The 25144-nt window shown below is 43.9% G+C and overlaps 1 protein-coding gene across 1 annotated transcript in view; it reads left to right on the top strand.

Annotated features, from left to right (window-relative positions):
• The window catches only part of VWF (von Willebrand factor), a 119320-nt gene extending 95510 nt beyond the window's left edge, over positions 1–23810 (top strand). Inside the window, exons 41-52 of the mRNA XM_059681979.1 lie at positions 706–810; positions 1951–2156; positions 3304–3453; positions 7852–7962; positions 8620–8800; positions 9630–9670; positions 10218–10334; positions 19028–19126; positions 19754–19882; positions 20404–20443; positions 22401–22498; positions 23493–23810. Of these exons, the coding sequence (XP_059537962.1) occupies positions 706–810; positions 1951–2156; positions 3304–3453; positions 7852–7962; positions 8620–8800; positions 9630–9670; positions 10218–10334; positions 19028–19126; positions 19754–19882; positions 20404–20443; positions 22401–22498; positions 23493–23681 (1466 nt within the window). The 3' untranslated portion in view covers positions 23682–23810. The remainder of the gene's footprint in view (positions 1–705; positions 811–1950; positions 2157–3303; positions 3454–7851; positions 7963–8619; positions 8801–9629; positions 9671–10217; positions 10335–19027; positions 19127–19753; positions 19883–20403; positions 20444–22400; positions 22499–23492) is intronic.
• The last annotated feature ends 1334 nt before the right edge of the window (positions 23811–25144 follow it).

The raw sequence follows: 25144 nt of genomic DNA, 5'->3' as shown, positions 1-25144 counted from the left end.
GCAAATAGATTAAGGGACAGTGCAAGGATCTACAAAAGAATGAACTAATCTAAGAATTTTATTTATGCTGATGAAATTGATCAGGGACACATAGAAGTCCTGTGGGCAGGGAGATCTGACTTGAGAACAGCTTGTGTAAAATAGATCTGAGAATGGTAACAGTAGACAGAACTGAGGGGATCATTTAGTTCAAGTCCCTCATTTTGTAGGCCTTTTAGGCTTCTACAATGTGCCAGGCATGTTGCCTTAATTATTTCATGACATCCTTAGACTGACTCTATGAGTTAGAGTTCCCACTTTGCAGAAGATGAAATGGAAGTCTAGAGGGTTCAAGTGACTTGGCTGTGATCTGAAAGTCCTAGCTGATGACAAAAAAAATCAATATGAGCTTATCGGATATCTGGATCTATCTATCTATCTATCATCTATCTATCTATCTATCTATCTATCTATCTATCTATCTATCTATCTATCATCTATCCATCTATCTATCTATCATCAATCAATCTACACACCTACCTATCAACCTATCATCTATCTCCCCCCTCCACCTCTACCTCTATCTGTATCTCTACCTTTGTCTCATAATCACCACCTACCTAACAGAAATCTGCATGAATAGGACTATAGGGTGACACTCACAGGTAATACAAGAATAACCTTGCTAAACTCTGAGTGGATGTCTTTTTTTTTTCTGTCCCTTAGTGTGTGACCTGGTGAGCTGTGACCTGCCCCCAGTGCCTCACTGTGAAGGTGGCCTCCAGCCAACATTGACCAATCCTGGCGAGTGCAGACCCAACTTCACCTGCGGTAAAGCCTCCATGGAGAGGAGGTGGTGGTGCAGCCACTCTCTCCTGGCTTGTATTCTAGTTAGCTGGCTCTAGTGGGGTTGGGGATGTCTAGGACAGAGGGATCAAGGTCACCCCTGGATTGAATCCTCTAATATTCTTCCCAGCTGCATGATGCTGAAGGTGTCCTGGAAGTGGGTACAGCCACAGGCATGTTCCTGTTGGGCTGTATTATGAGGCAATTGGGTATAAGATGAAGAAGTCTCCAGACCTAATCTTTATTTACTCCCATCCTCCCACACACCACTGAGGGGAGGAAAAGTTTCCTTGGTTTGTCCTCATTACTGGATCTTATTCCCAAACAGATATACAGTTTTCTCCCCTTTGTATGTTTATATATCTAATCGCTAAATACTATAATTTAAGCATAGGGTTGTACTAAAGTAAGATGTGTCAAGAAAATGAGTTCTGTATTTAGATACTGAGAATACCCACTTTAAGTCAAGTAGAGTTCTTGTCCTGTTGATTTAGAATCTCTCTTGAGTTCCTAGATGTAAGACCTCGAGGGTGAGAGGACACCTTGTATTTGAAGGAGGCTGTGAATAGGCAAAGGACACAGGATGGGATTTGACATTTATAAAACACTCTGGGTTTGACTGATTGCTGTCATTCTTTCATTCAACCTTCTTAGAGGACATGAAACTATAGGGTATTGTTCTAGGTACTGAGGTGGGGATAGGATCACATAAGCTGCCAGCATATAAAAATGCTTACCAGTTCATGGCGTCCTAGGCCTATCTGGGTCTTAGGGATTCTACCTCCACCGTCTCTGAGAATCAATAGCTGGAAGGACCCTACCCCATCCAGATGTGCATGGGAAGGTGGTAGAGTGGGTACTAAGCAGTCTTTGCTTCTTCTCCATTAAAATTCCTAGTTTCACATTTCTCCTTTTGATTGATGTTCATATTTTCTGAAGACTAACTTCCTTTGGGGATGATTGAATACCCCACAATCCCTGAATTGGACTTATGTGCATTTATGATTTAATCCCCTGGACCTAAGAATTCCCTGGGTTCTTATTTAATAGCTTAATACTTACAAACCCTGATTGATTTCAATGCCCAGTGTGGTAGGACTAGGGTGTCACCTTCCTGTTTCTCAGCCTGCAGGAAGGAGGAGTGCAGAAGGGAGTACCCACCCTCATGTCCCCCACACCGGACACCGACCCTTCGGAAGACCCAGTGCTGTGATGAGTATGAGTGTGCTTGTAACTGTGTCAACTCTACAGTGACCTGCCCTCTGGGGTACTTGTCCTCGGCCATCACCAATGACTGTGGCTGCACCACAATCACCTGCCTTCCTGATAAGGTAGGGGCTGCTCAGCTGTGGCTGGGATGATGGCAAAAATCTGCTTCTTATGGAAGATTTGCCTTCCTGCCCAAACCAAGTGCTATATGGTTGGTGGGTGAGCAGTCAACATTCTATCTCAGCCTAATGGAAATTTAGTTAGCCCAGGAGGTATTTATAGAGAACCTACTGTGGCTAGTGCTGAGGTTACAAATAAGGTATAAGACATGGTCTGGCCTTTAAAGAGATTTCCTTAGGTTAGCTAAGGAAATAATATGAAGGCATGGATTATTTACAGACAAGTTAATAGTTGACTATTTGTTAATTGCTATCAATTCATCCATCTATCTATCTATCTATCCTTTTTTCCTTCCTTCCTTCCTCCCTCCCTCCTTCCCTCCCTCCCACCCTCCCTCCCTTCCTTCCTCCCTCTCTTCCTTCCTTCCTTCCTTCCTTCCTTCCTTCCTTCCTTCCTTCCTTCCTTCCTTCCTTCCTTCCTTCCTTCCTCCCTTCCTTCCTATAATTACTGAGCAACTACTATGTTCTACCAGAACTGGTACTGTATTAGGTGTTATGGGAGAAATGTAAGATGTAGTCAACTTATGGTCTTGCTAGTATAGATAAGACAATAGTCTATTAACTGAATACAACAAAGTATCAACAGATGGTACAGATACTAAATGCACATAGCAGTCATAGGGAGGAAGTCCACCAAGAAGAGTTATGAAAGATAATTGGCAGAACTTGAGATGAACCATTAATTACAGTAGGAAGATCTGAGAAGATTTTCAGCTGCTGAACTATTGAGGGTAAGTCCTGCAATGAATGCCAAAGAGAAGTCACAGTTACCTTTCCCTGGAGCCTATTAGGGCTAGAGCACACACTCATTTGCCCAGAATGCTCTAGACCTCTGGTCCCTTCTGGATTCTCTTCTAGCTCAAGATTTCTAAGTGCCTAGGTTCTGGAGGAGCAGGAGCAGGTCCAGTTTTCATGCTTATTAAAATCTACTTTATAAGCATCCCTGCATGTAGGCAGACACCATGTTGGTTTTATTTATTGCTATATTCTCAGAGCAACCTAGAGCAACTTCCAACACATAGTAGATACTTTCTAAACTCTTGTTTAAATGAACTGAATGAGTTCACTCACAGAAACCTTGTGTCTACAGGTGTGTGTCCACCGAGGCACTGTCTACCCTATTGGACAGCTATGGGAGGAGGGCTGTGATATATGTACCTGCACCGACATGGAGGATGCTGTGATGGGCCTGCGTGTGGCTCAGTGCTCTCAGAAGCCCTGTGAAGAAAGCTGCCAGTTGGTAAGACGCACAGAGAGACTAGGCACTGTGTGGAACACTCAGGGTATGGAAGTAGGGGAGAGCATCCCAGGAAGAGACAAAAAGCCCCTTTAGTAAACTCTCATTCAAGACCAGAATGATGGGGGAGGGGAGGTGAACTGGGGAAAAGAAGGAAGCATCAAGAAAGGATTGCAATGTCATCCTTCTGTGATTCAGGTAATCCTTGCCTAATGGATGTTGTATGTTGTATGGTCTTGAGTCCAGAGAGCAATGGAGTTGGTTTGAGCAGAGGTGTGGATTAAATGCCTAGAAAAGAGGACTTGATTATTTTCCTATCTCGTCCCTCTTCAGACATTACTTGGGCTATCCCTAGAACGGATAAATGTTCTGAATTTTCTGAGATTATTCCAGTTTTAATGTCCTATAGTGTTTCCACAAAGATTAGTGATTTTTCAGACTGTGTTATAATTTGAGGTACAGAAAACATGATTGGTCTTCCCCAATCAGTTTTAAATTCTCATTGTAGTTCATCCCTAAGGTTTCTCTGTATTTTGGGGGGACTCTTTTTTGAACATTTAAGATTAATAAGACCCTAGAAAAATGAAGCACTCATGTGCAGGGAGAATTGGGGGTCAAATTCTGCTTGCTGGTTTAATGCTATTTTTATTATTACTGCAGTATTATCCATAGATAATGATGATAAAAGAAGAGTACCACATCTTGTGGTTGCTTCTGTAAATGTTAACAGCAGAAAAAACAGTGCTCTTGATGCTGTTTTGGAAATGTGTGGCTTGGTGATGAAAGGGAGGGACTATGAGTAAATCCAGAAATAGGTAGTCCATTCAGCTCATCTGCTGCACTACCTGCAATGATGTACTGAGGAGAAGCAGAGTTGCTAGGCAACTTTGAGAGAGGATGATGCTATGGTATCCAGGTGTGTCTTATGGGAATGCTAAGTTTTGGAAACCTGTTGGTCCCCCTCTCCTCCCATAGGCCATGGAGGCTATCAGAATAACTTGCTATCAAGTAAAGAGAGTACTGTTTAGAGGCCATTTTTATAAAATTGGCACCCAATATATTTTGTGTTTCAGTAGGGAGTTTTGGTTGCAAAGAACAGAATCTACTCAAGTTAGCCAAAATAAAACTCTCAGGAATGAAGTACAGGATATATAAATTGGCATACAACATTTCTCTCCCATATCCCATGAGCCCCACCCCTGTCTCTGCTCCTCTCTGCCCATCTGCTCCAGTTCTTCATTGCAGGTCAACTTTCTCTGGGAAGAAGTTTTGCTTTCTCATAAATTTTATTTGCACATGGCTTTATTGCATCTGGCTTCAACTCAGCATGACTTTTTAGATCCAGGGCCATCCCTGTCCAGTGTGACTTGCTCAGTCTTTGTGTTCAATAGATTGACTTTTCAAGGAGAAAATTTATGGACTTAGCTCATCCCATGGATATGATCCTCTGTCCAGTCCCCAGTCTAGTCCAGTCAGCTGTTGGGGAGGGTGCAGGTTATATGGTAGAAACTTGTCTATCTAGAGCAGTGGTCCTCAACCTTCTGGCCCTTTAAATACAGTTTCTCATATTGTGACCCAACAATAAAATTATTTTCGTTGCTACTTCATAACTGTAATGTTGCTACTGTTATGAATTGTAATGTAAATATCTGATATGCAGGATGGTCTTAGGCGACCCCTGTGTAAGGGTCGTTCGACTGCCAAAGGGGTCGCGACCCACAGGTTGAGAACTGCTGATTTAGAGGCTGTGGTGCTGGAGGCAATTTCAAAAATAAAATGGGTACAGAGGTCAGGTGAATGAGTGGAGGAGGCAACATTTCTAGAACACTTGACCAGATGATTGCTGTAGAGAATTGAGTGACTTGTCTTAAAGACTGAATGTTCACACCTTCTAGGGAGGAGAAGGAGGTTTATGTTAAAGCTGAAGGCATGTGGGAGGCTGGGCTTTGATCTGTACAATGTCTTGAGTTGAGGTGGGAGCTTCAGTGAATTGTGATGGTTTTAGACTTCATTCTTCAAAGAGGGAGGTATCAGCTCTGGTCTGACTCCAGAGACATTTGGGCTCACTTACCCGAATTCATTTGTTGTCTAGGTTGTGACAAAAACAAAACAAAAACAAACAAGAAAACATTACCCTCTGATTCTTTCTTTCTGAAGCCACAGTCTGGAGAAATATACTTTCCTCAACCACCTCCATAGTTCTCTACTGTTCATGTCAGAAAAATTAGGTAAAGCAAGCAAAGGGTAAGGCTGGCTTCCCAAAGAATATTACAGGTATGCCTACATGCCTATGGCCTTGCTTCCATGTTAATGGCAAGAGGGATTTCCCCTCTGTCATATAAACTTTAGAGAAGATTTTCTTTGAAGGCTTATGACCACCTGATTCCACACTTATAGACTCCAGAATCAGACTAAATCATGGCATTAGGAACTGTGTCCGAGGAACTGAATGTAATGCATTATATTTTATTCATCCTCATGATACTCCTCCAGAAGGAAGAAGAGGCAAGGCTGTTCTTCCCACTTATCAGATAGAAAGCAGAGCACTAGCACAGGGAACAAGGTTGGCCATAGATCTACAGCTCCTTTAAAGCCAGTAGAACTGGGTTGTCTTGACTTCTAGCCCAGGGCCCCTTCTGTGAGGCTGATACACTGGCAATACCAGCATTTTAAGGGTCAGCCTGATGCTCCATGCCTCTCACCATCATTTCAGCAATGTTAACCGTGTTTAAAGGATTGTGCTGCTAAATATATTAGGAATCTATTTTTCATTTGCATCTGTCTTTAGATTGGCTAGATATTAGACCTGCTTATTTCCATTCTTAATTGGGAAACCAAGGAAACAGGATTGAGAAGAGAGTAAGGAGAAGGGTCTGAGATGGATATTTTGAACAGATATAAGGTAGAGGATTTAGACGGGTATGGGGAAAGAAAGAGAGATGAGAATATTGGATGAACCCTGGTTGTGCAGCAGGAAAATGGGAATGCTGGAGGGGAGGGGGATCTCAAAAAGATGGCAGCCAGGAAATTTGGAGACATGACTAGGAGAACCTGAGCATGAGAAGTTGGTGGGGCTTTGGGAGCAAGGCATCTGTCCTGGTAGTCATTCATAGTATCGACAGTGTGTCCTCCCATATTGGGAGGCAGCAGAAAACAGGAAGAACACACCAATCCAGGTCACTTGGCACTCTTGGAGAGGCGCATAAGAGTGATGTTGGGTCCCTGAGGGTATTGATGACTCTTGTGCTCTGTGAGTCTTTTATGGCAGCTTGTATATTCTGCCTTATAGTGGAGGGTGTCTAGATTGTATCATTCTAATTTGTTGGCTTCTCCAAAGTACCTAGTACATCATAGGTGCATAATAAATTATTAGAATCTCAGGTGATAAAACACTGGGGACAACTCACTGGGCACCTCTGTGACATGGGTCAGGATGTAAGTGGGCCCCATGGAGATGGTATGATGTTGAGCCAAGTCTCTGGAGTGCTTGTGTTCCCCCAGAGAGGCACCAGCTAACCCAACATCAAGTGCTGTGTGCATCTTTTGGCTTGGTCCTGCGTGTGAGTGTGCGAAGCAGGCCTGGCCTCCTCACCCATCCTGAACAGCTGCGAGCATTCCTTCTCTTTTAAGAACAGAGCTTCAGGATAAAGCCCAGTCCTGGGGTCTGTCCCCTGGGCTCCTGAGATACCACACATGTCAGTGTTTTGCCTATTCTTTGTACATTGCTTCAGAGTTTTCAGTGGACAGTTTCAATCCAAATTCCCAAAGCTTTGGCCAGATTAGAAGACCATTAAGAGGCAAGGTGAGTTAGTAAACTTCCAGGATGCTGGTCTCCCTGGCAGGCATTCTAGGGAAGGTTGGTCTCTGATGCTCTTATCTCACTGTGCCCTATAAACTACAGCAAGTAACTACTTGGGGCAATCTAACTCTGCACATTGGTGAGAGGTCTTGGGATCAAGGTATTCATCTTATGTAGGTACTTTGCCCTATTAGAGCAGAGACTAGTTCTCAAGCATCTTGGATATTCTCCCCCAGCCAATGAAGTGCCCTAGATTTGGTCATGATAAAGATCAGTTCAGGTAGCTGTTGCTGAGTGAACTCTGGGCTGTGTTTAATACTTTTCATGAACTGGATGTTGGTCTCAAAGTGGAAGCTTTAAGAGGGCAGGATTATGTCTTTTCAGCTGGTGAAACTGAGTCACTATCTTAGTGACTCAATGGTTGATGCCTCCTAGCCACTTCTTAGCATAGTTCTGAGGCTGGTGGAATACAGAGATGAAACCGGTCAGGCCAGCAGTGTCTCTGTAAAACCCCAGGGCTCAGTACACCTGTGGAGCAATAAGCACACTCATGTCTCTGCTGCTGACCTGACCTCACTCTCTGCTCCTTGTGTTTTTTCCAGGGCTTCACTTATGTCCTACATGAAGGCGAATGCTGTGGAAGGTGCCTGCCATCTGCCTGTGAGGTGGTGATTGGCTCACCACGGGGGGACTCCCAGACGTACTGGAAGGATGTAGGTTGGGGCCTCAGGATGGGTTGTCTATTCTGTGGTTTAGTGCTGGCCTTGGTTCACCTATAAAATCAGAGCTCATCCCCTGCCCTTTGCTTTCCTTGCAGGAGGTTAATTAGCTGCTGGTGTTACCCAGACGTCAACTGGGTTGCCTTGCCCCTTAGGAACTCGTTAAGATGGCCTCAGGCTTCCCATTTCATTGATTTTGGGAGAAGCTCAATTCCCTCTCTAAGAGTTCTGTGAATGCCTAGGGAATTTATGTCAGTGAATCTGAGGTCCTGCCTTCCCCTGAGTGGTTGGTATAGGGATGGCCTCACCACCCTTCATGTACCATGGGCCTGCCACCCCACCAAACCCACAGGCTAAGGTGCTATTCAGTCCCACACCAACCCTGACAGGCTCCTCCCACTTCTTCATGAGTTCCATTGTACACATTTCTATCACAGAGAAGCAAACACTATTCTGTTCCCTAAGTCCCTGAGCTATTTCTGTAACCCTGGCTGTAGCACAAGTTTGACATGCTTGCTATAGTGTATTGCAATGTTGGGTTTTACCCGGTGGATGGGACTGAGATGTTAACCCAGGGCATGATTCAAGGGCCCAGACCAGTTCCCTGAGGGAACAGTGCACTCCCCTTGGGACTCTGTGTTCTAACTACAGGTTGGCTCTCACTGGGCCTCCCCGGAGAACCCCTGCCTCATCAATGAGTGTGTCCGAGTAAAGGAGGAGGTCTTTGTGCAACAGAGGAATGTCTCCTGCCCCCAGCTGGATGTCCCCACTTGCCCTGTGGGCTTCCAGCTGAGCTGTGCGAGCTCAGAGTGCTGCCCCACCTGCCACTGTGGTAAGGCACCCTGTCTAGGGACCCACCTTCCGGCCTGGGTTTCCAGGAAGGGCTCCTGAATTCTTTGCTTTCTTAGCAACTCGGGGAAATGGGCAGGATCAAAATCTTTCCATCTGTTCCTAATGCTTTTGTGACAAAGCAAATACAATGAGAGAAATAGAACCATTTCCTGAAGGTCATAATGGTGCTCAGTGATGGCTTATACTACTATCTCATGTCACGGGCATGGCAACCCTGGTTGGTGGGGACTGCTACTGCTTCCACCAGCTCACGAGAGTTAGTGAGCTGTAGGGCTGGGGTTGGACCTTCATTTCTCTGACTCTAGAAACCACCTTTGTGATTATTCATGGTATTGCCTCTGCTAGGGAAGGTATTCCAATGCCCACCCCCTCCCTCCCTACAAACAAACAGCAACAGGAACAAACAGCTCACTACCACCTGCTCTGAATTCTTTGTATGATTTTATCTTGTGACTTAAAGTTCCCAGAGTAGAATTGCATTCTTCATAAATCCAAAGATTCTCCCACTCACCCCTTCCATGTGAATCACTGAAACATGTGCCTTCCCTACCACGACGCTCAGGGGTCTTCTCATTGAGGGCTGGGTGCTGGGCAACAGGCAGCCTGCCCCTCCTCGCCAGGCCTGGGGGAAGCGAGGCCACTATGGCTCTGGCAGTAGGATCCACAGTGCCTGGAGGTGGAATGCAGCGAAGGGCAGATGTTGGAGAGAGGCCCAGATGGAGGAGAAAGCCCTGAAGGGATCAGCTGTGTGCAGGGCAGGGGTGGCCAGGGTATTCTGTACTCTCACACCTGCACTTCTCTCTCCCCAGAGCCTGTGCAGGCCTGCATGCTCAATGGCACCGTCATTGGGGTGAGCTGTTGCCTTCTTCTCCAGGGCCAGTTGGTGGGGCAGAAGTGGGGGTGCTGTGGGAAGGGTGGGCCACTCAGTCATTCTAATGTGGAAATGAGAGAAACCGGGAGACCTACCCCCAATGCAGGCTCATTGCCTCCAGGGCTTCCCAGCGTCCTGGAGCCTGGTCTCAGCGGTCTTCCTAACTCTCTAGGGTCCGGGCACCCGGTCCGGCGCTCATCTCCCAGCCCCACTCCAGGCCCATGAGCATTTCTAATGCATACAGAGAAGTGCTCTGCAGTCATTGTGCACATTTCAACCTATCCCCCACTCCCACTGCCTGGCCCCTTCTCTGGCATGGAAGCCCTCACTCTTACCATTGCCACACTTGAGGTGGGAAGGCAGGGAAGAGGGTGGGCCCCTGGAGACAGCAAGAGGGTCAGGATGATGGCTCAGGGCAGCTATGGGAGGCTCCCCCCATAAGGAAACCATTTATGGGGCTGAGGTGAGAGGGGAAGTCAGGGGTTTGGGGTGCTGGGAGGCCTGACCGTGGTGACTCTGGTTCCAGCCTGGGAAGAGTATGATGATTGACGTGTGCACGACTTGCCACTGCACCGCCCAGGTGGGGATCATCTCTGGATTCAAGCTGGAGTGCAGCAAGACCACCTGTACGGCCTGCCCTGAGGTGAGAGGGTCATTGAAGACCTAGGGGGTGGGCTGAATACTCGTGGGCCCAAGCCATGGGACCTCACTGGGGTTTTAAAATAAATTTTCCTTATTTTCTGATTGTGGGCAATATTTGACACCTGTCATGGAGAGCCCAAGTCACCCACCCACCCACATTTCACCTCTCAGAAATTAGTTTAGTTTTGTGCATTTTAAACACTTTCTTTTTGTGTGTTTAAAATAAACACAATATTTGCAAGGCTTGTGATGCCATATTTACAGTTCTGTATTTTCTTTTACACATTTAAAAAACCATCATTACCATTTTTGAGAACACTAAAGATTAATTAGTCAGCAAATATTTATCAGACACCTACTCTGTGCAAGTTTATACACAATCTTCTTTGGAAAAGATGTGCCACAACCTTCACTTTTATTATGGGACATTGAGGCGGTTTAAAATATTTCACCCTGTTTGCGCTAGGTCACAATGACTGCGTGCTCTCAGTCCCTCCTGAGGGTGGATTCGGAGTAAAAGCGTCATTTCTGGTTTGGGAGATGACAACCAGCATTTTAGTGTTTTCATTACGACTCTTAGCCCCACGTCACAGAGCTGGACGCTCAGGAGGATGCTTCGGCTTCTTCCCCAAACCGCCCGCTGTGCCTGGGGTCCTGCTGTTTTAGAGACCACACGTGGTCAGGGGAGTTTCTTGGGAGCCAGATGCAGGGAACACAGAAACAGCTCTTTCAGATGGTGCACAGAGAGGGCTTCTCTCTTCAACTTTGCAAGGCAGCAGGAGGGGCCTGGGGCCGAGTCTGGAGGAGACCTCCCTGAGAGGAGCAGCACAGAGGGGTAGGGGACATCAGGAGTGGTTAGGGATGAGGGACACTCCTACGGTTGCTTTATATGCTCTCGAGGACAAGAGGGTGTTCTGCATCTGTGTTCTTCATGGCACTTGGCATAGTGTCATACTCAGAATAGGGGCTTAATAAATTTATGTGGAGTAGACACAGCTATTTTTGATAGAACGGTTTAAAGAGGACATTCCTGCCTCAATTAGAAGCCCACTAAGGGTGGGAGAGCAGGTTTTTACTATTAAAAAAAGCATAGTTGATGTTTTAGGGGTGTGTGTGTGTGTGTGTGTGTGTGTGTGTGTGTGTGTGCATGCGTGTGTAACAACCCCCTAGAATAGAACTGGGCTTGAATTCGAATAAAAGACTGATGTCTGGAGTTTGTGGCTTCCCTTTTACCTTGGATGTCCATTGAACTACCTACCATCAATGCAGCAAGAGATCCACACCAAGGCTGTCCTCAGGTTTTCTGGAGGGTGAGCTTGTGAACTCTCAAACTGCGCCCTCTGGTGGTCAGAAGATGGCATGGTACCCTCCTCTGCATTCAAATCCAATCTAGATAGAGCTTCTAAATCAGCGGTTCTCAACCTGTGGGTCGAGACCCCTTTGGGGGTTGAACGACCCTTTCACAGGAGTCGCCTAAGACCATCAGAAAACACATATATAATTACATATTGTTTCTGTGATTAATCACTATGCTTTAATTATGTTCAATTTGTAACAATGAAATTGGGGGTCACCACAATATGAGGAACTGTATTAAAGGGTCACAGCATTAGGAAGGTTGAGAACCACTGTTCTAAATACATATTTTTAAAATTCCCGACCCCTTTGGTTTGTGTACTATTCCTCCTTCCTTCCAATATTCTGATATATGTCCAGGGCAGTAGACTGACCTCCTCCCTCTTGAAACCCCTAGGTTAGCCCTCTTTCTATGTATCTCTTAACCTGCACCAAAACTGGCCTCAGTTGCCCCCATTCTAGCTCAGCATCCTTCACTGGTTTTATTGCCCTTCTCTGGACTGCCTCCTGCAGGTGGGGGAGCTATGGTGAATTAGGCTGAGGCAGTTCTTCTTGAACTGCCTACATCAGACTAAAGTGTTAGTGTCAGCAGAGGAGTGAGTCCTTCATTTCCTCCCAGGGGAGACAGTGTTTGCACCGAAAAGACCAGCAGAACGTGGTTTGTGCTGTTGGGTGGTAGGCAGGAAGCTTGACTGATGAACTTTCAGGGAAAGTGTGAGGAAGAGAGGTCACCCTGACATGGAACACCGAGAAGGCATCCGGAGGGGCATGACCGTGAGCTGACCTTGAGCAAGGGATCGAATGTGGACTAGAGGACCCTCCAGGAAGCAGAATGGGGAACAGATGGGCAGAAGCAGGAGTTAGAAATGGACAGCAGGGCTCCCACAAGCCCTGGTGCAGCTGCGTTCGGCTTCCAGGGCAGCAGACAAACCAGTTTACTCCCTCCTGTGAATTCTGCTATACCCCGTCTCCTCCTCCTGGCCCTCTTGCCCAACTCCACATCCCAGCTCTAAAATCACTTCCCCCTCCTATTACCCTGCATTCTTTCTGCCTCTTCCTCCTGTTCTCTCTTCTCCCATAACACCCTTTCTTTCCCCTTATTCCTGGCTGAACTGTGCCCTCTGCCTCTCTGTGTGTGGATTTTGCCCTCATGGCCCCTGTCCCCTTCACTTTGCAGCCACCCTCCTCCTTTGTCCTCACCCCCTCACTTCTCCTGTAAAGATTTTATCCAATTACCTCTCCCTGGGCCTGAATGAGCAAAGGGCATTTCCTATTTCTCCTCCTAACGTCCACTGTAAGACGCTCAGATCCAAGCTCCGGCGATATCCTGCCCGACTTAAGCCCCATTTAGTAGTGACCACGTAGATACTCCTCCAGTGGGCCCTCCTCCTCCTGGCTGGGACCACTCCCATGTGCTCATAATGTTTGTTCCAACTCTTTCTTTCTTTTCCATTTACTTCATCCCTACACCTTCCCGGAAGAGTGCATTTTTGAAAACACAGTTTAAAGCTCACCAGTGAAAGACGACCTGAGGGCCTCCAATCCCCACAGTGACCTTCCCAGGGGAGTGTGTGGCCTGGCCCAATTGCCCTGATTTGTTCTGAGTTCTGTCCTCACCAGCTTTCTCTCTGGCCTTCTCCCTGGGGATACATCGAGTGCAGAAGCTTGACTCAGGAGTAGCAAATTGTTTAAATTCATTTCTGTGTGAGCTTGCCCATTCTTAACTCTTCCTGCTGGTTCAGAGCATCAGCCCTTGTGCAGTGAAAAGGGAGTGGTGTGGAGGGACTAGGTCTTCTGTTTGGGGCTCCAAATTGGTCTGCTGGAGATTCATGTTAGAGAAACCCCAGGGCCCCAGTGGAGGGATATCTAAGGGTGGCAAAATAAGAAAAATAATGACAACAAAGATGGCTTCCCACTTAACTAAATTTATTCTTTAAAAAAATTGAGATTGTTCCTTTTTTTTTTGGAGTGGTGGGGAGAGTTAAAAGAGCTTCAATTTGAAGACAATGATGAGGCAGCTGAGGGTAGCTTTTTATTTTATTAACTTTGTTTAAAATGCTCTTACTTTGCAAAATAAAAAGTTGGTTATCCTATGTTGTCTTCCAAATTTGGGGGCATTTTTTGCCAGATAGTGAAATCAAGTTGATCAGAAGCTGCTGCTTTTTCCAAAGCAGATATACATGAAGGCCTCTCACTTTAAGCCTCTATCAAGGTTCTTGCTCAACTCATCGCAAAATAATAATTTATCTCTTATGTAGAAGTGAACCATGTGACAACCATAGGACATAGTATGGGTAAGAGAGTACCTATATGAGATGGTATATTATTCAATCAAGTTACTTCTATACAAGAGATAAATTGTTATTATTTTGCATTAAACAGTAAATTGTCTTTTACAAAGTTTAAGAAAATAACTAAAAATGGTATTTTGTATTTACCTACATATTTATGATGTAGGAGTGGCTGCTAAGAGTCAGGTGCTGGGAGACCAGGATGAACAGCATAGACATAGTTTGAAATTTGCATGTCTCTCATAGAGAGCAAAATATTAAACAAATGGTAATTTCAAATTGTGTTAAGTGTTATAAAGTGTGTGTATGTGTGTGTGTGTATGTATTTTGTATTTTGGGAAACTTCTCTGAGAAATGATACTTAAAATAATTTCTAAGGGATGAGAAAAGGCTACTTATTTATTTATTTTAATATATATATTTTTATTGATTTCAAAGAGGAAGGGAGAGGGAGCGGGAGATAGAAACATCAATGATGAGAGAGAATCATTGATCAGCTGCCTCCTGCATGCCCCACATTGGGGATCGAGCCTGCAACCCAGGTATGTGCTCTTGACCAGAATGGAACCTGGGACCCTTAAGCCCACAGACCGACACTCTATCCACTGAACCAAACCAGCAGAGAGAGAAAAGGCTCTTTATACAAAGTGTGGGGAAGAGCACTCCAGGCAGAGAAAACATCATCCACAAAGACCCTCAAGTGAGAAGGAGGTGGCCATGTTCATGGACCAAGAAGATGCACAGGGTTGGATTGTCAAGAGCAAGGGGATGGTGGTATAAGATAAGGTCAGAAAATTAGGAAAGGCTGATGTCAGGCCTTACAGGACATGCTAAGGAGATTAGATTTTATTATAAATGCAATGGGAAGCCATAGATGGTCTTAATTTTAATGAGATATAATTTACCTATAATAAACAGTAAGTATATAGTTTGTTGAAGTTTGATAAGTGTATAAACCTGCGTAGCCACTAAAATAGTAATATGAAGAAATACAGCTAAAAAGGCTTTTAGAGGAGATACAATAAACTTGATTAAACCAGGAGACAGAAAAGAATTAACAGTAGACTAAGTAACAGAGAAGACAACAGATGAATAGCAAAATGGTGGATTTAAACCTAACCGTATGGATAATTACGTTAAATGTAAATGGTCAAAACAAAATCAAATCCCAATTCAAACTGGAGATTGTCAGACTTGGATAAAAAAGCAAGACCCAACTAATATGCTGTTTACAAGAGATGCACTTCCAATTTAAAGAGACAGACAGGTTGAAAGTCAAAGGATGGGAAAGATATCCCAGGAAACAGTAGGAACAAGAAAGCTAAGATGGGTATATTAATACCAAACAAAATAGATTTTGAGTTGAGGAGTGCTACCAAAACAAAGAAGGTAATTTCATAATGATAAAAGAGTAGGTTCATTAAGAAGACACATGAATCCTAAATTTGTATGCATACAAATACACGAAGCAAAAATTAACAGATGTAGGGGGAGAAATATGCCTATGCACAATTTTAGTTGGTAATTTTAATGTATTTCTCTCAGTAACTGATAGAATAAGTAGGGGGGGGGAATCAATAAGGATATAGAAGATTTGGAAAACTATGTGAACTAACGTGCCCTAATTGAAAATGATAGACCACTACATTGTAAAACTGTAGAGTACACATTTTCTCAAACACACAGGGAATTTCCACCTATCCTGCCCAAATTCTGGGCCATAAAAAACTTAATAAATGTCAAAAATTTCAAATCATATAGACTGTATGCTATGACCACCATGAAATGAATAGAAATTAGTATAAACAAGGTAATATAAATACCCCCCCATATTTGGAAATAAAATAAAATATTTTTAAATAATCCATGAATCAAAGAAGAAATCACAAATAAAAATAGAGAATATTTTGATATAGAGATAATAATGGCCCTTCTAGAGACTCCAATATGTATTCTTCACTCATCGTAGTCTACCTTGATTTAATAATATACCATTTCATGTATAATATCTTTTACCCATACTTTGTGCTATGGCAGTGATGGCGAACCTATGACACGCGTGTCAGAGGTGACATGCAAACTCATTTTTTTGGTTGATTTTTCTTTGTTAAATGGCATTTAAATATATAAAATAAATATCAAAATATAAGTCTTTGTTTTACTATGGTTGTAAATTTCAAAAAATTTCTATATGTGACACGGCACCAGAGTTAAGTTAGAGATTTTCAAAATGCTGACATGCAGAGCTTAAAAGGTTCGCCATCAATGTGCTATGGTTAGACATGGTTTATTTCTACATAAGAGATAAATTGTTATTATTTTGCTTTAAACAGTAAATTGTCTTTTATAGAATTTAAGAAAAAAACTAAAAATGCTATTTTATATTTATCTACATATTTATAATTTCCAGTGCACTTCCTTCATGTATATCTGAAATTCCATGTTATATTATATCCCTTCAGCTTGAAAAAGAACTTCTTTTGGCATTTCTTTTAGTGTGAGCCAAATGGCATTTCATTTCTCAGATTTCATTGATCTGAAACATCTTTATTTTGCCTTCATTTACTGAGTATAGAATTCTAGGTTGAAAGTTTTTTATTTTATCACTTTAAATATGTTGTTTCATTTCTTCTGGCTTGTATTGTTTCTGATGGCAAGCTAGTTGCCATTTTAATTTTTATTTTCCTGTGTGCATCACCCAACCTTTTCCTACTGGCCGACTTTAACAGTTTTCGCTACACTTTCCCTACTTTAGATTCCTGGAGATTCCTGGATCGGTGACTTGATTTTTTATATCAATTTTGGGAAAAATTTCAGCTATTATTTAATTTTTTTGTTTCATTTTTTCTCTCCTGTCTTTCTGGAACTATGATTACATGTATATTATACCACTTGATACTGTTCTGCTGGTTATTAGGGCCCTGTATATTTTTTTCAAACTTTTTTCCTCCCTGTTCTTTAGTTTGGACAATTTCTATTGATCAGTATTAAAATTCACTGATCCTTTCTTTTCTGCAGTTAATCCAATCTGGTGAGATTTTTTTGTTTGTTTTGTTTTTTAGTTAGGCAACTATATTTCTAGTTCTAGGGTTTCCTTTTTTTTTTTTTTTTTAAGTTTCCAGGTTGTTCCTAAATTCCCCATCTCTTTTCTCTATTATATTCATTTTTCCTTTAGACTCTTTAACATATTTATCATAGTTATTTTAAAGTTTCTGTCTGCTGATTGCAATATGAAGGTCATTTGTGTGTCTGTTTCTATTGAGTAATTTTTCTCTTAAACGTGGGTCATTTCCTGCCCCTCCACCCCAGTTCCTTTGCTTGAAATGTTTTACTATGTATTAGACATTGGTGGGAGATATGTGAAGAGACTCTTAATTCTGCTATTTCCTCTGATGAATGTTAAATTAGCTTCTAACTTAGATTATTGGTGGTTCACCTTGAATTAAAGGAGGCTAGATTTTAAACTATATTAGGGACAATCTATTTCATTATTTCTCTTGATCCAAGGGTGACATAGTTCTTATATGACATATGTCTGAGTTCTGAAACATAGTTCTTGATCCTAAGGTCTGGCTCTTTTGAGATGTCAATGAAAACATGAAGTGTTTGACTAGTCCCCAGCTTGGTGGGATTCAGACTGCAAACCTTGGCTCTTCTGTGCTGTGTGGAGCTGAAATTTCTGCTCAGGTCTTTAAGTTTCCACCTGTTGTTTTGTCCTTGGGCTCCTCTTAGGTTCCTCTGTGTATATATAATTTAGAGCAGAGGTTCTCAACCTGTAGGTCGCGACCCCTTTGGGGGTAGAATGACCCTTTCACAGGGGTCGCCTAAGACCATCGGAAAACACAAATATAATTACACATTGTTTTTGTGATTAATCAGTATGCTTTATTTATGTTCAATTCTTAACAATGAAATTGGGGGTCACCACAACATGAGGAACTGTATTAAAGGGTCGCGGCATTAGGAAGGTTGAGAACCACTGACTTAGAGGTTAACCAAGGATTTGAAGGGAATTTATATGCATATTAGGGGGCTTCTTTTTTTGACTCCCCCTCTTTTGAGTTTTCCCCCTTATTCTAGGAGTTTCAAACGCTGTCCTCTGACTCTTCAGGCAAATACAACTACAGTTTTCCTCTCAGGTTCCAACCATCCAGTGCCGTGTAGATTGCTCTCATGGGAAAAGCCATTTAAACATGATTCTTGCCCATTATGGTTCCCTCTTTCAAGGATCAAATAACCTATGGTTTATTGCTGATTTGGCCATCCAGTGTCTTTGAATAATTGTTTTAAATATGTTGTTAATCATTTAAGTTGTTATCTGCAGGAGAGTCAGTCCAATATAAGTCACTCGGTCATTATTAGAACCAGAACTCCATTGGGGGTTTTTAAGCAAAAGAGTAACATGACTAGACTTTTATTTTAAGAAAGCCATTCTAGCAAATGTGTGGAGACCTGTAGTAGGGACAAGAATAAAGGCAGGAAGATAAATTAAGAATATTATCAGAATCCAGTGGTCAATGATGACTGCTTAGACCAGGTGATGACAAAGGACACTCCATGACAAGCAGCAGATGAGTTTGAGATGCATTTTTGGCAAGATTTGGTGATGAGTGGGGGTGGGGGTGCAAACAAGAGGGAGACTCAAGGGTGAGTCCCAGATTTCTAGTTGGAGAAACTGGGTAATGAAACTATTTGCTGAGATAGGTAAGATTGAACAAGGATGGTGTTTGGGGCAAAAATGAAGTTTTTGAATAAATCTTAAGATGACAATAAGATAAATAATTGTCAAGTAAACAGTTGAACTTAAAAGTCCGGAGCTCGGGAGAGAGGTATAATTTCATAGGTCTGGCTGCTAGAATTTGAGTGAGGTATACATCTGTGGAGGGAAGAAATGCTATCCAGGGGATTGAGAACTGACAAGGGTTAGTTAGCGCTGGATGTTGACTTTCTGAACTCTAGGAGAGATGAGAAGCTGGCAAAATTAGCCTAGCTGTAATTGGGATGTTGTGGGGAGGTTAACTAAGGCTGCTTTTACTCCTGGATACAGGGTTACAAGGAAGAGAATATCCCAGGTGAATGCTGCTGGAGATGTCTGCCTGTGGCTTGCACCATTCAGCTAAGGGGAGGACAAATCATGACTCTGCAGGTGGGAGCCCATTGAACTCAAGTGTCCCCTGCGTATCACCCACTGGTTTCCTATTTTGGGATCTTTTCTTCAAGAAAGAGGGACTATGTTTGAGTCAATATTGGTTTCTTTCTGATTTTATAAAGAAAAGATGAATAACTTATAGAAGACAAAAATTGTCTCTTGTTTTAGTTTTGTTGTCACTCTTCTTGACAAGTTGGTGTATGGCCCATGATTTGAAGTTGGCTGAAGTTTAAGAAATTTCTCCAGCCTGATGTCAATGAGACTGGAAAGACAGGGTGAAATAAACTCTGACTTATGAAAGTCAAAATTAATTAGTGGGTTTGGGAGGTGATGCCCAGTTTAGTTAGCCAGTTTACCTTCCTATGTCTTAATTCTTTAAACTTTTAAGTGATCAGAAGAATTTGGGGATTCTCTACATTTATGCAGCCCTATTTACAATTAATAAGATGTATAAGGGCTCTACCTTTTTTGTGTGTATTCTGGGTGGGGAGACTTTATAGATACTGTCTCATTCTTGTTCGATAGTCTTCCAATTTGTTTAAAAAACTTCGTGGACTCCAGGTCATGGTTTGAAGTGACTTTGTAACCAAACACTACCTTCAAATTTGCCTTCTTTGGTTTCAGCGTGATGAGATGTTCCAGGATGGCTGTGACAGTCACTTCTGCAAGGTCAACGAGAGAGGAGAGTACATCTGGGAAAAGCGGGTCACAGGCTGCCCGCCCTTTGATGAACACAAATGTCTGGCCCAGGGAGTGAGTATTCCGAGCTCAGGCCCTGCTTTTCTCTTGACAGTCTCCATCTCTGACTCTAAGAACAGAGGTCCTTCTGAGCAGCATGTAGTCCAGCTCTGACGTGATTTCCCAGTGTCCATGGGAGATCTCTGACCTAGTATAGGAATCAATGAAATCACAATATGATGCCCAATGCACAGACAAAACTCTCTGCACTATATGGTGCTATAAAAATACCTTTCCCTTGGGGGAGACTGAATGTGTGATCCTGCAGGGGAGGTGAGAGAGCAGACTGATTTCCAACCTTCCCTGAGAATTTGATTCTGATGACTCAATTGGGAGAGGATTCAGAGTAATCAAAATTGTTTCAGCCTGGTCAGGTAGGGTGGTCATTCTTCTCACATTTGTGGTGGGAAAGCACAGTTTACGTCTGGGGACTTAAACTCAGGGTCGTGAGCCCAGGAATTAGCCTGGGAAGTGACCTGTAAGCTGACCACTATGCACTATTTGTGACTAATCTGGGACTTTGCTGTTTCCTTAAGGGGAAAATCATGAAAATTCCAGGCACCTGCTGTGACACATGTAAGTACATTACCAATAGCTTGTCCCTGGAAACCCATCAGACCAAGTCCAGGGACTGTTCTTTGGAGTAAGCTTTATTCCAGAAAGATATTTCTTGATCACCGGCCAGTCATTATGTTCAGTCCTGCAGGGAATTGCCTTTCCTCCCTGAATGTTCTTAAACTGCCCCCTGCTCAAATCCCCTTCCAAAAGCCTGTGAATCACCTCTTTCCCCTTTCCTCCAAACTCCTCACTGTCTCCAGCTCCTTGCCTGCCTTTCCCCTCATAGAGTCTTGGGTTGCTCATAGTCCAACCACGAGAGAAAATCTTCTTTCTCCACACAGAGCTCCTTGAAGACAAACACCCTTGATCCATGATCTTGACAGAGTAGACACTCAATACACATCTATTCATTGAGTGTCACACAGCTATCTCAGGAAATAAGGGAAGCCACCCCTGGCTAACATTAGACCCACTGTGTGCTGTGGGGACTACAGAGAACATAGAGTCCTCTCGTGATTTATAAGGCTGGCCTGAGTTTGTTAACCCCCCGTCTTCACTCTCGGTCCCTCTTGAGCTTGCAGTTATGTTATACTGGTTGATCCTAATAGCTCACAGCAGCAGCGTTGGAGACTGGACTCGACAAGTCTGCAGATCAGTGTTCTTACCACACATTCTTGTGTTTATGAGCACAAATAACATTCAGAATCCCAATGTTAATGCCTTCTTCTCTGAAGATAGAATTACTTGCCTGAACTAATATTTTTTAAGTTTAGTTTTGTTGTTTTGTTCTGTTTTGGGTTCATAGGCCCATGTTCAGTTTTGGGTAGAGAAAGGAAGAGTGAAAACATGAATACCTTTGGCATTTAATCATTCATTCTTTTCTTGATGGCTTACTCTGACAGCCTCTGTAATTGTTGTAATCAAGTTGTAGACCGAGGAAACACAGTCCAAAAGCATCTCTTTCTATGATTCCTGTCTGAATGGTTTAAGAAAGTGAAGTCAAGAAACCATCAGAGGAGGTGAAGTCTCCCTAGGTGCACTACACAAAGCATTTGGTTAAGAGACTGTTATCTACAAAACCAGCAAAATAGGGCCTTTGTTGGTTAGCGTGTTCAGGAGGCTGAGACCCTTTATAAGGAAAGTAAGCCAGGCTCAGGGATTTAAATACACAGAGAAAGAATATAGGATGTTGGCCTAAATATGGTTTCCTTATTCATTCTCTTAATGTAGTTGGCAGGCTTTCCCTTGAAAATGAAATTACTTGGAAGTTGGAGGCAGGCTAATATGCAATTGGGGTTGATTTAGATTAGGAGCCATCCGAGAATGGAGAACTCCGTGTTCAGATAGGGAATGGTGAGCTGCCATTAAGTCTTACAATTCTCCACTGGAAGATAGCATTCTGACCTGAATGCTTCTTTACATAACACCTGTATGTAAAGAAGCCCATGCCAGTCACCTGCAGGTGGCTATACCCAGAGAGGACTCCACAAGGGCTCCTAAGGTCTTTTTGGCCCCCACAGAGGCTGTGAGTGCCCTTATGTGGTCCTGATATTGGCTTTTCCGCTTAACCCAAAGACAGGGATGGGCAGATGTTAATTATATTTACTAGTATTGGTTACTTCATTGCCCATTAGCTTCTGAACATTGTTACAAACATAAGATGACTGCTACAGTCATTATGGTTTTTAGAATCTTCAATTATATAAAAAGCAAATTCCATCCATCCACATCACCAAAGCACAAGGAATTTAGGCTCATCTTGCAATTAAAATTGTACCAATAAGCAAGTTAAACCTAGCAATAACTACATCTCTGAACATGAAGGACCAGGTGAACCATGATGACATAATTCCCCTCTCTGTGGCTGGCTCTGGTGATTTGGACACTGTTTTCCAGCCCTGTGAGGGAACTGGGCTGGAGAGTGTTCTACAGAACCCCAGCCAGGCCCGGGTCCTACCTCTCATCTGTCCCATAGGTGAGGAGCCTGATTGCAAGGATATCATTGCCAGGTTGCAGTATGTCAAAGTGGGAAGCTGTAAGTCCGAAGAGGAAGTGGACATTCATTACTGCCAGGTAAGGGCCCCTGACTTCGGTGAGGCCTACATGGGGAGGGGAGTCTCCTTGTTTGGGAGATATCTCTTTAGTTACATTTCAGAAGGATCTGAAAAATTCACAGGGAGGAGAACTGAAAAGAACTGTAAGCATTCATATATATATATATATATATATATATATATATATATATATATATATGTATGTATGAATTTCAAAGAGGAAGGGAGAAGGAAAGAGAAATAGAAACATCAATGGTGAGAGATAATCATTGATTGGCTACCTCCTGCACACCCCTACTGGGGATCGAGCCCACAACCTGGACATGTGCCCTGACCGGGAATTGAACCGTGACCTCCTGGTTAATAGGTCGATGCTCAACTACTGAGCCATGCTGGCTGGGTAGAATTGGAAGCATTTTATGTGAAATCAAATGTTTTATTGAAGTAACTGGGAACTTTGACCCCAGAGGGAAGATTCAACAAGTCCTTCAAAGAGAATGGAGAGTTATTTATGGAAGTGGGGGTGGGGGTGTTGTATTAAACATGCATAAAAATTGCAGCTAGAGCAGTGGTTCTCAACCTTCCTAATGCCACGACCCTTTAATACAGTTCCTCATGTTGTGGTGACCCCCAATTTCATTATTACAAATTGAACATAATTAAAGCATAGTGATTAATCACAAAAGCAATATGTAATTATATATGTGTTTTCTGATGGTCTTAGGCGACCCCTGTGAAAGGGTCGTTCGAGCCCCAAAGGGGTCGCGACCCACAGGTTGAGAACCACTGAGCTAGAGGGATCTGGGTGTGATGGCACCATAAGGACAGAAGGCATTTCAGACTTCCCTGAGACCTACCTTTACAAATTGCCCCACTGTCCTGGGTTTCCTGGGGGAGGCCAGGCCTGCCTTACTTGGAGGAGGGCAGGTAGGGGAAGCAGGCTGCCTCTAAGTTCTGCGTACTCCCGGCTTCTCCACCATCACCATGCTCTGTTCCTCTCTGTCCCACTTCAGGGTAAATGTGCCAGCAAAGCACTGTACTCCATCGAAACGGAGGATGTGCAGGACCAGTGCTCCTGCTGCTCCCCGACGCGGACAGAGCCCATGCAGGTGCCCCTGCGCTGCACCAATGGCTCCATCGTCTACCATGAGGTCCTCAATGCCATGCAGTGCAGGTGTTCCCCCAGGAAGTGCAGCAAGTGAGACCCTTACCATGGACACCCAATGCCGCCTGCCTTGCCAACCGGACAGAGTGCTGCCCGGTCCTCTGTATCCTCTGCTCTCATGCCCTCCCGGGCCCACAATAAAGACCAATCTCTCATCTTGCAAAAGGCTAATGCAATGGTTCACTGTGTCCTCCCAGGCGATCTGACAACGGTAGGCTGGGCAAGTTCAGAGATGGTTCTGAAGGAGGAAACTCAGGTTCCACCTGAGAACACTGCAGCCCCGGAGTCTGTGGGAGGCACTGCCTTTGCCTCCATGCAGGGCAGAGAGGAGAGGAGAGTGTGGGGCGGGCCTCCTCAGACACTCAGCCCAATGGCTTGAAGTAATAGGGATTTGCTCAGGAACACTGAGTTCTCCAGTCTCTGAATCCAGGGGCTTTGAGCAGGGCAGAGGGGTGGGCTCTGGAGCCACACTCCTGCTAAGATAGACATGGCTATCGCCACTGTGGCTGGCATTCTGGAGAGGAGGTGTGGCCAGGTGTGCAAGGGTTTCTCTGAGCCCTTAGCTAAGTTCCTGTGTCTCTTCTGTGGCACCTGTGGAAGGAAGAGGTGCTGAGACTGAGGGGTTGCAGATGGGGTGCTGGCAGGTACTGGAACATGGTCCCATCCCCACAGGTCACCATGGGTGGTGAGCACCAGACGTGGGGGCAGACCTGGGTTCCACATAAGGCCCCTACTCTCCGGTGTGGCTTCACCTAAGTTAGTGGTTCTCAGATGTAGTTTCCTCATCTGGAAAACAGGAATGTGAGTCTTACTTGTAGGGTTGGAAGAATAAAATAAACTGGAAAGTCTGGGATAACTGTAATCGCTCCATAATAATATGAGAAGGGACAAGAATAAAAATAGTGACATCAAGGCTCAAAAGGGGAAGTGTCTCTACCACCAGTGTCAGAGCACAGGGCATTTTCTTTGTCCTGAGGGGTAAGGAGCTGGGCTTCTTTCAGGCTGCATACTGGATGCCAAGGCCCTGCCTGCTCCAGGCATCCTCTTAGAAGGAAAAGAGGTGCAGATAACACTGAACTTCACCAGTCCCAGATCCCTAAGTGAGATGGTCTTTCCTTAAAATGTATGAGAAAAGTGTACATGTATATGCTGGCAAGATGATGGAATCTGGTGAGTATTTTCTCCCTGAGAACAAAGGGAAGGTCTAGATTTGCGACAGGAATTTGATGGAGAATTGATCTTCCTTCCAGATCCTTTTAACCCAAGAGAGACTCAACTCATTGAAAGAATGATGGAACTGGAAAGGATTTAGACATCATATAACCCGCTGCCTCTCCCCTGCCCCTTTACTGAGGATGAAAGCAGCTCGAAGAGCTCCAGTGACTTGCTGAAGGTCACACAGCTGCTAGGTGGCAGGGCCAGTTCAGAACTCAGGTGCCTTGACCCATAGGCAAGAACTCCAGGGAGGCCCACCAGAGCCACCCCATCCTGCTACTTACA

The sequence above is a fragment of the Myotis daubentonii genome, chromosome 2, assembly GCF_963259705.1.
Source record: "Myotis daubentonii chromosome 2, mMyoDau2.1, whole genome shotgun sequence".
Taxonomy (NCBI): Eukaryota; Metazoa; Chordata; class Mammalia; order Chiroptera; family Vespertilionidae; genus Myotis; species Myotis daubentonii.
This window is presented reverse-complemented; position numbering and strand designations above follow the sequence as displayed.